Source organism: Perca fluviatilis, chromosome 18 (assembly GCF_010015445.1).
Source record: "Perca fluviatilis chromosome 18, GENO_Pfluv_1.0, whole genome shotgun sequence".
NCBI lineage: Eukaryota > Metazoa > Chordata > Actinopteri > Perciformes > Percidae > Perca > Perca fluviatilis.
This window is the reverse complement of record NC_053129.1, coordinates 2,547,872-2,562,621: the sequence shown is the minus strand read 5'-3', so window position 1 is coordinate 2,562,621 and position 14,750 is coordinate 2,547,872. Positions and strand designations below refer to the sequence as shown.

The 14,750-nt window shown below is 41.2% G+C and overlaps 1 protein-coding gene across 1 annotated transcript; it reads right to left on the bottom strand.

Annotated features, from left to right (window-relative positions):
* Positions 1–4,682: 4,682 nt before the first annotated feature.
* gpr63 (G protein-coupled receptor 63) lies at positions 4,683–13,176 on the bottom strand. Its single transcript, XM_039782207.1, has 2 exons — positions 12,723–13,176; positions 4,683–6,690 (listed from the first exon to the last, which is right to left on the bottom strand). Exon 2 carries the CDS (start codon positions 6,573–6,575, stop codon positions 5,376–5,378), a length of 1,200 nt encoding a protein of 399 aa, XP_039638141.1. The 5' UTR covers positions 6,576–6,690; positions 12,723–13,176; the 3' UTR covers positions 4,683–5,375.
* Positions 13,177–14,750: the final 1,574 nt, after the last annotated feature.

The following is a 14,750-nucleotide window of genomic DNA, read 5'->3' as shown; positions in this document are numbered from 1 at the left end:
AAAAATATTTCAAATTGGTCCAGTATTGAGGAAGAGCGCTGTAAGCAGCAGCCGTGAACCGGGCTGGAATGTAATCATATAGACCAGGGGTCTTCCACGTTTTTTTAGGCCAAGGACCCCTTAACTGGAAGAGAGATGGAGCATGGACCCCTACTACATATATTGTATAAAATGAAGTTGCATATTAAACTGGGCCAAAAAACTTCATAGACTTGCATAGAATACTAAGCTATTAAATTAATAATTGTTGGAATGATTTTATAAATCATGTTTTAATGTTAAACATACATGTGGCACAGTGAGTCCTTAGAATGAACTGGATCTGTGGATGGCCACGTGGATCAGTGACTACATTACCTAAAGGCCAGTTAGCCTATCATCAGTGGGCATTTAGATTTGCTAGTAATATGTTGGATTCATTTTAGGACTTTTCTAATTTTTGAAATAAACTTAAAAAAATGTAACCATCATTTGGAGGCCCCCCTGCATTGACTCTGAGGACCCCCTGTTGACGATCCCTGATATAGGGCAAATGTGCATCGTGCATGCTGTTTTTTACCACTGACAGGCTCAGATTATTATTAAATTTTATTATTATTATTAAGTGTCAGACAACATTATGGAATGGATCCCTACACAGCGTGACAGAGTAAAACGGCTCTGAGAGCACTATAGCCAAACTTACTATAATAACTGAACATCCAACACGTCATTCTAGCAAGCTTCAGAAAAGCTTTGTCTCTTTAATGTCACCGATGTTTAATGTCATGTCACAATGTCTCCTGTGCTTTTTTGTTGTTGTTGAAATTATCAAATGAATGATGGCTTCCATTTAGCTGCTTCAGTTTCAGGGTCCTCACATTGCACACGCTGGCTCACTGTCATGGGTTACTGGGACACCTGAATTACCCATTGTTCATGGTATTAGTAAAACATGGATTTCCAAAATGGCAATGTCTGTGTTTAACCAATTTAGTGAATACTTGAAAGCCACCGTTTACTTAACTTATTTTTTTATTTTTTATAAAACACTTTCTCACTGACGTTCAGTGGTATATAACTGCAAATAGTTGTGTGTGCAGGTATTTAAGTTGTTATGATTCATATTAAGTTGTTTCTAGCAGAAGCTTTGGTGCCTCTGGGACCTCATCTCCCAGAGTTCCTTTCGAAAACAATCAGTGACTACTGTACGACGTCAGCGATCGGCAGCCCTCAGCTGCGTAGCGTCAATCTAAAATTTGCCCTTCTTCAGTTTGTTTAGTTTTTTGTTTCTTTTTCTTTGGACTTGAAGTTGAACGGTCTTCTTTCTCGGTCTCAACAATCGGAAATGTCGATATCTGTATGCTAAGTAAAATCTTAATTGTTTAACTTTGTTTAAAATGAAGTTTTTAAATTCCAAGAGATATTAATTAATTGTAGATATTAATTTATCTGAGAATATGGATAGTAAACCACAGGGACATGTGTTTGCACTGAGTGACAGATGCCAGTGGAATGGCAGCCCACCCATCAGGCCTTGTATAGTCTCCCAGTACACTACACATGTGAGCCAATAACCTCGACAAGGGATGCCCGAGTGATCCAACAGAAAAAGCCACTTAAGACTGTTTACCAAGGTAAGAAATTCCTATTTCTTTATTACATTCAACAGTACAGTACACTGAAATTGCACATTTTCACCAGATATAGCAGCATTCTGACTGGCAAATGGACTAATCAATAGGCACATCCAAAACATTTAAATAGAAATACACGCGTACAGATGAGTCGGGGCCACTTTCTGACCATATTCAAATTCAATTTAAGCTATTAATTTACATGCCTCATTAAAACACATCCTACACAGCTAAAACACACGGTCCTTTCCCCAAGGACAGACGTATGGTCAAGTCAAACCCAGCAGCGTCTGTCTTCAACAAACAGAACACTATGAAAGGAAAAAAAACTCACCCGTTTATACCCTCAGACAGTACGTGCCATTCAGTGCATTCCACGAGTTCTAAAAGCCTTGGTTTGCCTTTATGGTTTCCTTCAGTCGACTACTTCACTTCAAATGTTTCCTTTATTACCCAGAATGAGAATGCATCACCCTCAGAGAAGAAGTCATATTTTGGGTTGAGCTGGTGGAGAAAGAGCCTTAGCCATAGCTACAGCCCTGTCTAATAAAAATGATATTCCCATACAACCAAACTGCTTTCTTAAGTACGTTTCGAGGGAAATGTATTTTGTCCAGGATTGCGTTTGTTTTGGACGCATCGCAAATTCATTTCTTTTTAAAGTCTGAGTTCGACACAGCAAGTTCATCCACGGTTGGATTCTGAGCTGGAAATGTCTCGTTGCTGCACTGCATTCTGGTCTACCGAGTAGAGCTGGGTATCAACTTTAAATACATTTAACACCGAAAGCAATGTGTCGGTAGAACCAAAATCTAAAAACTGTCAAGTATCGAAAGGTGGCATCAGGTAGTTTTGTATTCTTGATATCTCCTGACTTGAACAATAATTCGGACAGTTTTTCACTGTATTTAGGCGGTTGCTTGGGTTTAGACAACATGCAACTAGAAAGAAAAAAAAAAAGCATTCTGTAAAAGGTACCAAGTCTATTAAGCCCAGTTCAGACCAAAGATTCGAGACGAGTTATAACTTATAACTCTGTCTGCAGCGTTGTGAAAGCTGCCAGTTCACACCAATGTGACGACATGAGATGGTGTATCCTCTCCAGAGCAACCAATCTTTGTACTTTTTGTAGCTAAATATATCATTTGTTGCCTCTAAATGTGAATGTGGATAACGTCAGGGATAGTGAGATGCTTGCTACAGTTACTGTACATCTCTAGTGGTGAATCGGCGAAAACATGTTTTATTTCTGCGATTCCCTGATTTGTCCTAGGAGCTCCCTCTCTCTAGCTCGCTCCACCGTACGTGCTTGTTGGCGCACATGGAGGCTCCGTTAACAGTTTGTAACAGAAATAAAATGGATTATGGATCATTTTATTGTAGCAGATTACAAGCAGACTTCTCTATTGGCTGTTGAAACACAAGACATCTCTTACGTTCTAAAACCAGCCTCTGCAGACTCCACCAGCTGAGTCGCACGATGCCATCAGCTGGTCTGAGTCGAGCTGAGACGGGCCGGTTCAGACCGCTGAAACTTTCCTCTCGTCGCGAATCTTTGGTCTGAACTGGGCTTTAAAGAGATATATGGTTGTTTATCTACAATTACTTAATCAAAAGGCCAACGTACCGGTGGTTTGGTCTGCTATTTGAGACAGAGACAAAGCAGCCAGCTGCCTCAGTTGGTACTTCGTGAAATACAATAAACTGAATGAAAGAATCTGCACAGACTTTAGGGCAACTGGACTTCCAGTGTACAAGACAAGCAAATATGTTGCGTCAGGATTCAAGTCCCAAACACATCAACTCCCATCTTATAGAAAACTAAGCACGGGACTGCAACTACTTTCAGTACAGCCACCATGTTTTCCCCTTTTCAATATGGGAAGCAAATATCTTTTAAACTTGGCCACAATGAGAGAAATTAAAGCTGGAGGTTTCAGCAGTGATGAAGCCTCTTTGGTTAGATGCAAAAGAAAAAACGTCTTCCACACAGTGAGTCCAGCTGCCTTGACCAATCTGGCATCCCATGGCCGATTGAGAATCTTCACACACACACACACACACACACACACACACACACACACACACACACACACACACACACACACACACACACACACACACACACACACACACACACACACACACACACACACACACACACACACACACACACACAGAGTGAATCTGTAAGTCAGAACGCTATCAGCACTGCGTTAAAACACTGCAGGGGGTGTCAATGCACGGAGCACCAGCAAGGAAATGAAAGGCTGTCCGGTTATAAAAATAAAAGATTGACCCTGACCCCCAAAAGAGGTTTTAGCCAGCGCAAAAGGAAATTCGTGGCAAAAACATTCCTTCTTGGTAAAAAAGTAACTGTTATGCCGTTCATATTTTATTTATTTAGAATTTTGTGTTTTCCTTGACATAAATTAAGAGGTTTTCACCATAAAGTTGTGCTGAAAATGTATCAAAATGCAGGAAATTAAGTCTTTGACACTCAAAATTTCCTGGGGGAGGACCCCCTCCCCCCCCAATTTTGGATATCGTAATATCATGATATGAGCCTTTTCCTGGTTTTAAAGGCTGCATTACAGTAAAGTGATGTCATTTTCTGAACTTATCAGACTTACTAGCTGTACTAGCTCTATTTGTCTTTACCCACATAGTCATGGTATCCACATTATTGGTGATTATTTATAAAAAATCTTATGTTAATATTTTATTAAAAGCACCAATAGTCAACCCTACAATATCGCCGCAATATCAACATCCATGTACCGTAATTGGTCAAATACATGCAGTCTAACTCTACCTCACAGCTGCCAAGACAGAATATGATGAATAAATTATTTTAGCACACTGTATCTGTGGTACATTTCTATCAAGTACCAAAAGCTTTTCGAATTTAAAAATTTGCACATCCAACAATTCTTCTGCGCAGGTTGGAAAACATCACAAACTTGGAAATAAGGAAAATCCGGCACTCTGCTCTTGCTTATTTATATTTTTTTTAAATTGCATTACTATTTTTTAAAACAAAATTTTTTTTTTTATTTTTTTAGATTATTTTATCACAGACATTTAGTATCCCATTTTACTTTAACATCTTTCTAATTTTAAGCTGTATTTTATTTAGGCAAAGTTGTTGTTTAGCCGTTTAGATTTAACACTTGACAAGTTGGCTTCTTTTGTAAAATAAAAAAAGAAGGATTTTGTAGAAAAGAATGTTTATGTTCCTAAAGTAAGGGATCAAGAATGTACTGTTTCCGCACGGAAGCTCAGCTAGCATGGCAAAAAAAAATTTAAAACGTGGCCGGGTTGGCTTAGTGGGAAGAGCAGGCGCACACGTTTAGAGGTTTATGCCTCGACACAGCGGTCCAGGGTCGTCCCCCCCTCTCCCCTTTCACACCTGTCCTGTCCATTAAAGGCAGAAAAGCCCCCAAAAATAATCTTTAAAAAAAATACAAAAAAAAATTCAAACAATACAGAGGTATAAAAAAATCTAATAATATCATAAACCATGGTGCACAGATGCTTCAGTATCTGAAGAGCCTTTAAACTCCCAGATGCATTTCATTTTCTCTCTGGTGCCTGTAGCAGCAGCAGCCCCTTGCCTATTTTATAATGCAGTGCTGTTTTTTTTGGTTCTGAACACATGCCGAGAGAAGTATATCACCAAACAACAAAACGGGCCCGGAACTGCATGGTACATTATGTAAAGATGCGTTTTAACAGTGTTGAGGGTGGACTTTTCCTTCAGACCACAGAGCGATGCTCTCCGCACACGTACACGGCGCTCGGCTGGATGCGCCTCTTGGTGTTGCCCGGCAGCTGAGGAAGAAACTTGAAGTACTTGGGCATCAGGTCGAGGCAGGCATCGCGGAACTTCTTGATCCGCCAGTAGTAAATGAGAGGGTTGAGGGCTGACTTGAGGTAGCACAACCACAGGACCCATGTGCTGATTTGGAAAAAGCTGTCTTTGTGGTAGAAGCCGTCACTGAAGGTAGCTACCAGACTGTAGGCAGTGAAAGGCGCCCAGCACACTGTAAACACAGAGAAGAGGATGAGGATGGTGGTGAAGGCACGGGTCTTGAAGCTCATGTCGATGTTCATTTGGAAGGGCCTCTGGAGGCTCAGCAGGCCCAGTTTGCTGGCCTGGCTCAGACAGATGCTGTCCGTGTGGCTGTGGATGCGGATGGCGTTGTGGCGGATGGTGTTCAGGATCCCCATAAACGTGTACAGCATGACCATGAAAGGTAGGAAGAAGAAGACTAGCAGTAGGATCAATACGTAAGTGTGGTAACCAGGCTCAACGCTGTAGCCAAACACACACTGAGGGGCCCTGGGAGGGATCTGTAGGGGAGGGGAACCAACAGCCAGCGGGAAACAGAAAACCAAAGAGAGTCCCCATGTGACCACTATGAGCACTTTAGCTCTCTGTGGGCTCAGCTTATCTTGCTTCTGGACAATAATAAGAAAACGGTCTATGCTTATTATAAGCAGTATGGCCACGCCCTCCATCACAAAGAACCAGAAGAGCATGGCCGAAACTCGACAGAAAACGTCTCCGAAAATCCACTGGGTGGTCATGACGGTGACCAGGGCGAAGGGCATGTTCAGGATGGCCAGCATCATGTCCGCAAACGCCAGGCTCGCCAAGAGGATGTTGATGGCCGAGCGCATGGCCGATCTCTGGTACACCATCAAGCACACCACCATGTTTCCCAACAGGGCCAGAAGCAGGATGGCGACCATGGCGAAGCAGAAGAAGACCTGCAGCGGTAGGCCGACGCCTCGCAGGCTCGCCGGGGCCTTCGCCGTCGGCGTGGCCGACTCCGCGGAGACGTTCTCCATCGGCGGCCTCTCGGAAAGGTTCAGCAGCCCCGTAACGAGGCGGGAGAGACTGGCGTTAGTGTCCCCTGCCTCTGGAAGGGGAACAGTAGTGGAGTGAACCATTCTTCCCCAGGGTGAACCGGCATCGTTGCTGCTGAGCTCACGCTAACCATGATGCCATAGGTGCAGGTATCCCCAGCTCAAGGCAACATGGCGGCGTCCTCATGGCTGTGAGACCCTAATATAGACACAAAAATGTAGTCAATGCCAAGGAGATGAAAAAGAGCATGTGAAACCACATTACACGCTAGCATCATTTTAATTAAAAATTCCCTTGGAGTTGTTATGGCAGTGACAGTCTGTAATCCAGTCAGGGTAATATGCCTGCATCTCCCCAATTAATTCACACGGCCATCTCTCTCAAACCTGCAGAGTCTACCAGAATATGACCAATTATTATTTTTGACACTGAAAGCAGTGTTTAGATGCTAAATATAGTTTCAAAGTGTTTGAATTTGCTTTACAGACATTTCCAACTGATTTATATGCGGACTACTTCCCTTCCTTTTTACAGAAGCTGATCACAATTTGTTCAACTTGTATCAAAGCATGACAAACTCAATTACAGCGTCATGACGACTAAAGCTAAAATGAACCGTGGAACTTGGCACACCGAAGTCTTCCCTTGGTTTTTGTAGTCTTTTTTACAACTGAGTACATATGCAAATGTGTGTAGGGTAAGCTGAAAGAGTTTGAGGACCTTCAGGCAAATGAATTCAGAATTTGACATTAATCTGAATGCTATACACATTTGAAGTAAATAAAGTCAAAGTAATAGTTCAACATTTTGGGAAACACACAGATTCACTTTGAAAGTGAGTGAGATAGGTGAAAAGATCTATACCAATCCCATGTCAGTGTATTAGGTAGAGCTTTGCAACTCATTTGTTTAATCTACAAGAACCACAATTTGTAATTTTACGAGGGAGGTGTGGACAGGAACTGTATCTCGGCGCTTCTTGGGCTGGGATTCCACCGGGCGCAGATGCGCCGTGTTCTGGCTGTGCCTGGGTTTTCATACCACATGGGGAGCATTTCAGAAGCACAGGGTTTTGCCTGCCCGACTTTCAGATTTGGTTCTTTCTCCTGGATATTTGTGCTTCTACCATAAAAGGTAAGGAAGTCTTCACAGTGGAATGGTTTCTTCCATTTAGTGCAGTCATGAACGACATGGATCAAAGATATATGGCTGTTTCAGTTGTTCAAATAGAGAATGTTTAGGGGCAACCTCTAGCTCAACCAGTAGGGTATGCGCCCCATGTAGGCAGAGTCCCTGGCAGTGCCCCAGGTTCAAATTATCAAATATAATAATGATAAAAATTATAACTTTATAATTAAAGATGTAAAAGGTATGGACATTTCAAAGAGGGTAGGACAAGAAAAGCATTTTGCTTCTTCATCCTACTCCCTTTCGGACTAGATTATTTATTTGTTTAGCTTATTCTTACTGTTTTTATAGTGAAATACTTTTTATACTTGTATTTTAAGTTGTGTTTTTCATTCATAGTTTTAGGGATGGACATCGAGAACCGATTCCTACTCGGAATCGTTTCAAAAATTATAATTCCATCTGAATCGTTTCTTGATTGGAATCGTTTGGAATCGTTTGGAGGATTTGGTTTCAAATCTGATCGTGGGTTTCAAATTTAACATGTGTAAGTTTTGGTTTCCATAGCGACCAGGCGCTTGTTGTGTTGCAGCCGTGGAGCACAGTAAGCGGTGCTCTAGTGTGGCTTTATTTTACATTGAAAAAGCCCTGTCAAACTGCAACCCACCTTTGAATCAAAATAAAACGTTCCTCTTATTTGTGAAATAAGCATGTGACACGTTTCAACTCCACCACTCAATGAATCGGAACCGAGAATCGATATGAACCGGAATCGAAAGGAAGAATCGGAATTGGAATCAGAATCGTTAAAATCCAAACGATGCCCAACCCTATTCATAGTGAAGTGGTGTGATATAAAGTACCATCGAGGGTCTGCAAAGGGTGTTTCTTTTGAGAATTGACTGGATGCTCTTGCCGTTCTACTTCCTGTCCTGCCTGTGCAGCTCTGTCTAAAATGGACCTAGTGCTTATTTTCTGCTTCTGAAACGCGCTGCATCACGTCTGGTGAAATCACGATCGCGCCAATGGCCGTGGCCGGCCGAAGCGACGCAGACACACCGAGTGGGATTTAGGGGGTTAAGAGTGTTGTGGTCACGGCGAGGTTGCCAGGTTTGTATCATCAAGCCTGTATGGACGCCAGAGCTAAAAACCTGTGCTCACTGACTGGATCTGGAAAACCACACTGTAGCCAGTAGACCACCAGAAGATGAATACACTGCTGTTACTTTGCACAACTTCCTCTGAAAATACAAATTGTAATTTTTACATTTCTGTTTGTATACGGAAATGTCTGTCCTGACAACAGCTCAGTACTTACCACAAGAGCTGTGCAATGAAACGACATTTTAATCGTGAGGAATCCTAATCCTAATGATCACAAAAACAGATTAATATTGTGAATGAAAATAAAAGTTAAAAGAGAAAAAGCATAAGGGGAAATGTAACAGTTCAAGCCGTTTTCACTGTTGATTTGTTTCACTGTTTAGGTTAAATAATTGAAACCGCTTTCCAACAGTCACCGCGTCATCATGTTGAATAATCGGGATTTCAATGTTGACCAAAATAATCGTAATTATGATTCATTTCCATAATGGAGCAGCCCTACTTAACACACAGACTGTCAGTGCTATTAATCTTCTCATTGCATCCCAGAGAAAAGGGTATTTCCTAAAATGTTGAAGTATATTATAAACAAAAAAGCGACTGGAAAACGTGCCTAAAAAGAAATAAAACGTCTCTTCTGTTTGCCTGAAATGTTAAAGTGTTCCTACCTGCTGCCGGTAACCAACAGCCAGCGTTCAGCTGGGGACAATAAAACCCCTTATCACTTGTATAAACATTGGACACTGTTATTTCAGGCTGCCTGGCATCATTTACAATGGCTAAGCAGCAAATGCCAAATAATGAACATGCTGCAAAAAAATAAATAAATAAAAGAGTCCATTTTCATTTGCACATACATGAAGTTTTCTTTCATAATTTGTAGTCCTGTGTGGGTTTAAAAATCAAGCAAATACAATTATAGGCCATTATTATGAGAAGAGTGCACATCAGCCCTTTATGTGGTGTTAAAACACAGGTTGGATTCTGCTTTGATATGTAGCCATTCAACAGATAGCGTTATCTCGTGTCACAAAGCCAGCGGAGAGAGAACAGGCTGTAGTCAGGAGATAAACCGGCTGGCAGCTGGGAGGAGGGGAAGACTTTGCTTTATTCATACGACGACGACAACAAGCCTATTATCTGCTGAATTCTGGTTTAATGTCAGCCTTCTTCCTGCTCCATTCACCTCACATCCATATACAGACATGGGTCAGGGCATCATTTGGATGGGAACAATTCTGATTCTTCCTTTTGATTCCGTTTTTTATTGATGCTCGATTCCGATTCTTTGAGGGGTGGAGTTCAAACGGGTCACATGCTTATTTCACAAATACAAGGAACATTTTAATTCAATGGTGATTCCCAGTTTTTCAATGTAAAATAAAGCTTTGGTTCTTGATGCCCGATCCTAATTACAGCACTGACCATACTGTGCAGCAGTCTAACTCTTCGTGGAAGGTAATACTACATCTCTTTCCCTTCCTTTAGGGGTTGGAGTGACCTAAAATGTTAAAATAGCCACTTTAGCTTCCAAGCAATCAAGTAAACCTGCAGATAAAAAAATAAAATGAATGATTGGGTACTTGACATTCTAAAAGACTGGGTGGGAATTGTTCAAATACCTCATGTGGCAATGCAATTATGCAACGGAGGTTTGCAGAGAGAATCTGCTGAGAGCTTTTCAGCCACATCTTGTAACCTTGAGTCACTAGGAAGTATAATAAGGAGACAATGTGTACTGGTACCTGCCTATTGTTAGGGTTCACCCTAACCCTAACCCACGATGGTAAGATTTGCTAGTTTTTGGCAATAACAACCTGTCAGAGTGGACCTTATTGGTTTCAGGTGGCATTGGTCAACACTGATGAGGTTACTGTGGGGGGAAATGATTTCTGCTGGAGATGAATAGTTACAGCAGACTCTATAATATAGTATCTGTGGAAAAAAACGTATTGGTAAAATTTAAATTAATACAATTAATAAATCTTCCTTAACACATTTGGTATGGATTGAGATAAGTCTGAGTATATAGACCAGAGTTTCTGCAGGTTTCAACAAGTCAAATTTAAAGCTTTTAAAGACCATTATGAATGATATTTAAGACCTGTATCACAACACCAACTGAGCCCTAACTTTCAAGCCAAGTACTTGCTCACAGCTGAAGAATAAAATCGGTTTTATGTCTGTGGTACAATCTGAAAGAGACTCGCGCCAATAACACAAAAGCTGATTGGCTGCAATAGAAGTTACATGTTGGTCTCATTTGGAGTTATAATACAGTGAAATTATATTTGGACTAGCGACAGAAAGAACCACAACACCACAGAATCAAAACTAAATTAACATTAGAGGCGTTGCATGGACGTAGGAAAATCTGACTTTTTAAAGCCTAACAATTTTATTTTGAAATTTTAGACTTTTAAAGCCCCCTGCAGAAACCCTGATAGATATAGAAGCAAAGAAAGGCCGTAAAAAATATATTTTCTATAAACAACTGAATAGGTAATTGTAGCAATGTTCCTTTTTATTCACAATTTCAAATACTGCACAAAAAGAAAATAATGTAATATTCTAATAATGGGGATTTGTTTGAATTAAAAATTGTTCAATTTTGCTGTCAAAATTTAATAAATCCAATGTCACTTGATTACATGATGAATTTGAGTGACTCGATACATACTGTATGTTCTTTCACCCAAAAAGGTAAATATGTAATTTGTGGACCCTATTCAGATATACTTTGTTTCTGAATGTGCAAAACTTTGAGCAGAATTCAAACTTGGGCTGCACCTAGTGTTATTTTCATTGCCGATTAATCGAATAGTTGTTTGATCTATAAAACGTTAAAAATTAAAATGGTGAAAAATGTGGATCAGTGTTTCCAAAAGCCCAAGATGACGTCCTCAAATGTCTTCTTTTGTCCACAACTCAAAAGATATTCACTTTACTGTCCCAGAGGATAGAAGAAACTAGAACATATTCACATTTAAGAAGCTAGATTCATAGATTATTTACATTTTTTTCGTATAAAATGGCTCAAACCGATTGTCAAAATAGTGTTTAATTTAATAGTTGCATAGCAGCTCTAATTCAAACTACCTCTTTATTTTCTAAGTGTTTTGTAAGCTGCTGAAATCTGCTGCTGGAAATCTAATTTTCTTGCGGGAGTCATCCCAAAAGGATCAATAAAGAGAAGTCTAAGTCTAAACCATTAGAAAGATCTAAACATTTAAAATCATATTTCAGTGGCATTTAAAGTTCAACATCTATTATTCAGCAGTGATACAATATCACAATTAGGTACTCAGATGCTCATAGGGATCCTTACAGTGTAAAGAGTAAACTTGTTCACTTTTTGTATTCAGTTTGGTGTGTGTTGCCGTAGAATATAGCCTATAAATCAGTGCAGCATTCGGACCATAACTAATTCCTATAAGCTAGCCAGTGGCCATTTGTAGACGCACGATGCTGGTGTCCCTGGATGACAGAATAGATCAGATTTAAAACTATATTCACAAGGCAAATCACATCAGAGCCTTTTAACAGCTCTTGGCGGTGCTAAATCCGGGAGAGACATAGCTCAGGTGTCTGGGTAATTGACTCAAATGTCGGGCAAATCCAAAGCAAAAAGAAATCCCACCTCATTCCCACCGCGCCTTCACTTCATCGATAACCAATAAGATCAATTGAGGCCAGCCCCAGCAGTTCTTTACTCGGACAGCCTGGCTGCCAGGAGCTCCTTTAGAAACCGATGTTGTTTTTGGAACGTTTACAGCCTCGGCTGCGTCCTTGTTGCCACCAAAATGGTTGAGACGACGAACAAGAGAGTCCGCGGAGAGTTTCCCTCCCGAGAGCAGCGGCTGTTTGGAACTAACGTACATGATTTTGAGTCTTCATTTTCGGGATTTAGCCACCATATTTGAGAAATAATGTTTGGTTTTTTTTTTTTTTTAATCGTGTCGTCGAAAGACATCTGGTTGGGTTCAAACGGATATTACCTGCTTCGTTCTCCCATGTCGGTCGCTCAGTAGCGGGCGAAGTGCCTCGAGCTCAGTCCTCCATATGGTGCATCTCCTCGCCCCCAAAAAACTGCCGTCTCCTCCTCGTTGTAGTCAAGACAGCAAACAGTTGTTCTACCAGACGAGCAGGCCTTTTCAGTATGTAACGTTAGGCCCTGGAGCTGCGGAGTTTTAACGGTGCGACAGCCGCCCGGCGACGCCACTATAACGTTATACAGACACAGTTTAAGTCGTAGTTAAGTCAAATCTGCGTTCGGTTAATCTCGCTTTGTTTCCAGGGGAGTGCGAGAGAGGCAGCGCTGTTTATAAAGCGAGTCAATATTATGCTTCTTTTCATCATTTTCCTTCATACAGATGTGATATGTAGGCGGACCCTCATCCATCACTGAGCGTATCAGCCTATGTAGCCCAAATAATCAGCACACTGTTACAAACTACACTCCCAAATATCGGATAGTCCGGCAAGGCAACGAGCCTAAACAAACAGCACTTCCTGTCTGGACTTTCAAAATAAGGAGTAGAGTCAGACGATTATTGCATAATCAGCATGACAAAGGCCAATGTAGCAAGAATGTAGAATAATTCTGTGCAATGCAAGTTAAGACTATTAGACCACAATGTTTCGTCATATCTAATGCAGTAAAAAAAACAGAAGATGTATATCAGCAAGTGCTTCAGTTTAAATGACTTCCAGCTACATTGTTTTCGAGTCACATATACCACCATATCATTTTTTTATATATAGCCTAGCTGCAGCTTCATTTTGTACTAAGTGCCATGATTCCCCTCAGCATGTTTATATTAATTACATTTTTCCAGAGAAGCTTTTTTAATTTTTTTTAAATAGTTTGCTTTACTCTTATTTTGAAGGCAGAACAGCCAAGCGTCGGGCAGCACTCGCGCCCTCTCAGTGAGTTTGACGCAGCTTTGTATTCAGTGATAACTGACAGCAGCAGCAGCCAGTTGCATGGGCAGAAGCAGACTTCTCACGGTTTACGCCCTATTTTCAGCCTCGTCCAATAGAAACGACAAACTGTCCAAAAGGGCGTGGCTTGGTTGGAGGAAGGACTTTTTTTGGGCACGTGCGGATGTGTGATGGGAAAGACGACAAATGGACCGGATTGCAAAAGTCAGCTCAGTGCTGTCACAATGTTGTTTACTGTGTGGTTGAGCTATGAACATTATTTTAAAATGATTTCAACACAACACTGATTATTACTGGTTACAGGGCAGAAACATGTTGACCCCAGCTGAAGGTGAAACATATTGCTAATTCCCACAACCCATAAGACAACTATAAATTAGGGATACAACACAAAATAAAAAAAATAATCTTTTATTTTTTAAAAGTGCCAAGTTCATTCTTCAAATAGTTTATTTCTGTCAACGGATTGTAAAAACAGCTCCCAGATAACTTGAAGAAAATTATATTTAAATTCAAAGTAAAAACTGAATGATCATCGCATCAAGCATAAACTGGTCTTTGATCAAGTCTCCTCTCGCTTTGCCAGACCTTTCTCCACAGCGCTGCGGAGGAAGGTCTGGCTAGTCCACACAGCATTCCTAGATGGGAGAAAAACGTGCTCTGGTTTATTGGCATTTCTTTAAACCAATCACAATTGTCTTGGGCGGGGCTAAGCTCTGCATGGAGCCACGGTGTCTCTGCTGAATAGTCTCAGGAAGGAACTAGTTTTGGTGGAACATGTGTACGTTCAAAAGTAGTTTTAGTTGTGCAACAGAAAACTCCGATTGGACAGATAGTCTAGCTAGCTGTCTGGATTTACCCTGCAGAGTAAGGCATGGATACCCGACCCGAGGCCAACGGGTCCCAACGGGTCCCGACGGTACCCGACGGGCCGGGCCGGGTTCGGACAGATATTTAGAAATGATGGTCGGGGTGGGGTCGGGCTCGGTCACATCAGCGCGATAAGGCATTTGTTGTAAAATGGTGCTGCGGCTCATTTTAAGAGAGCTTAGTGCATGTGCATGTGCGTGTGTGTGTGTGTG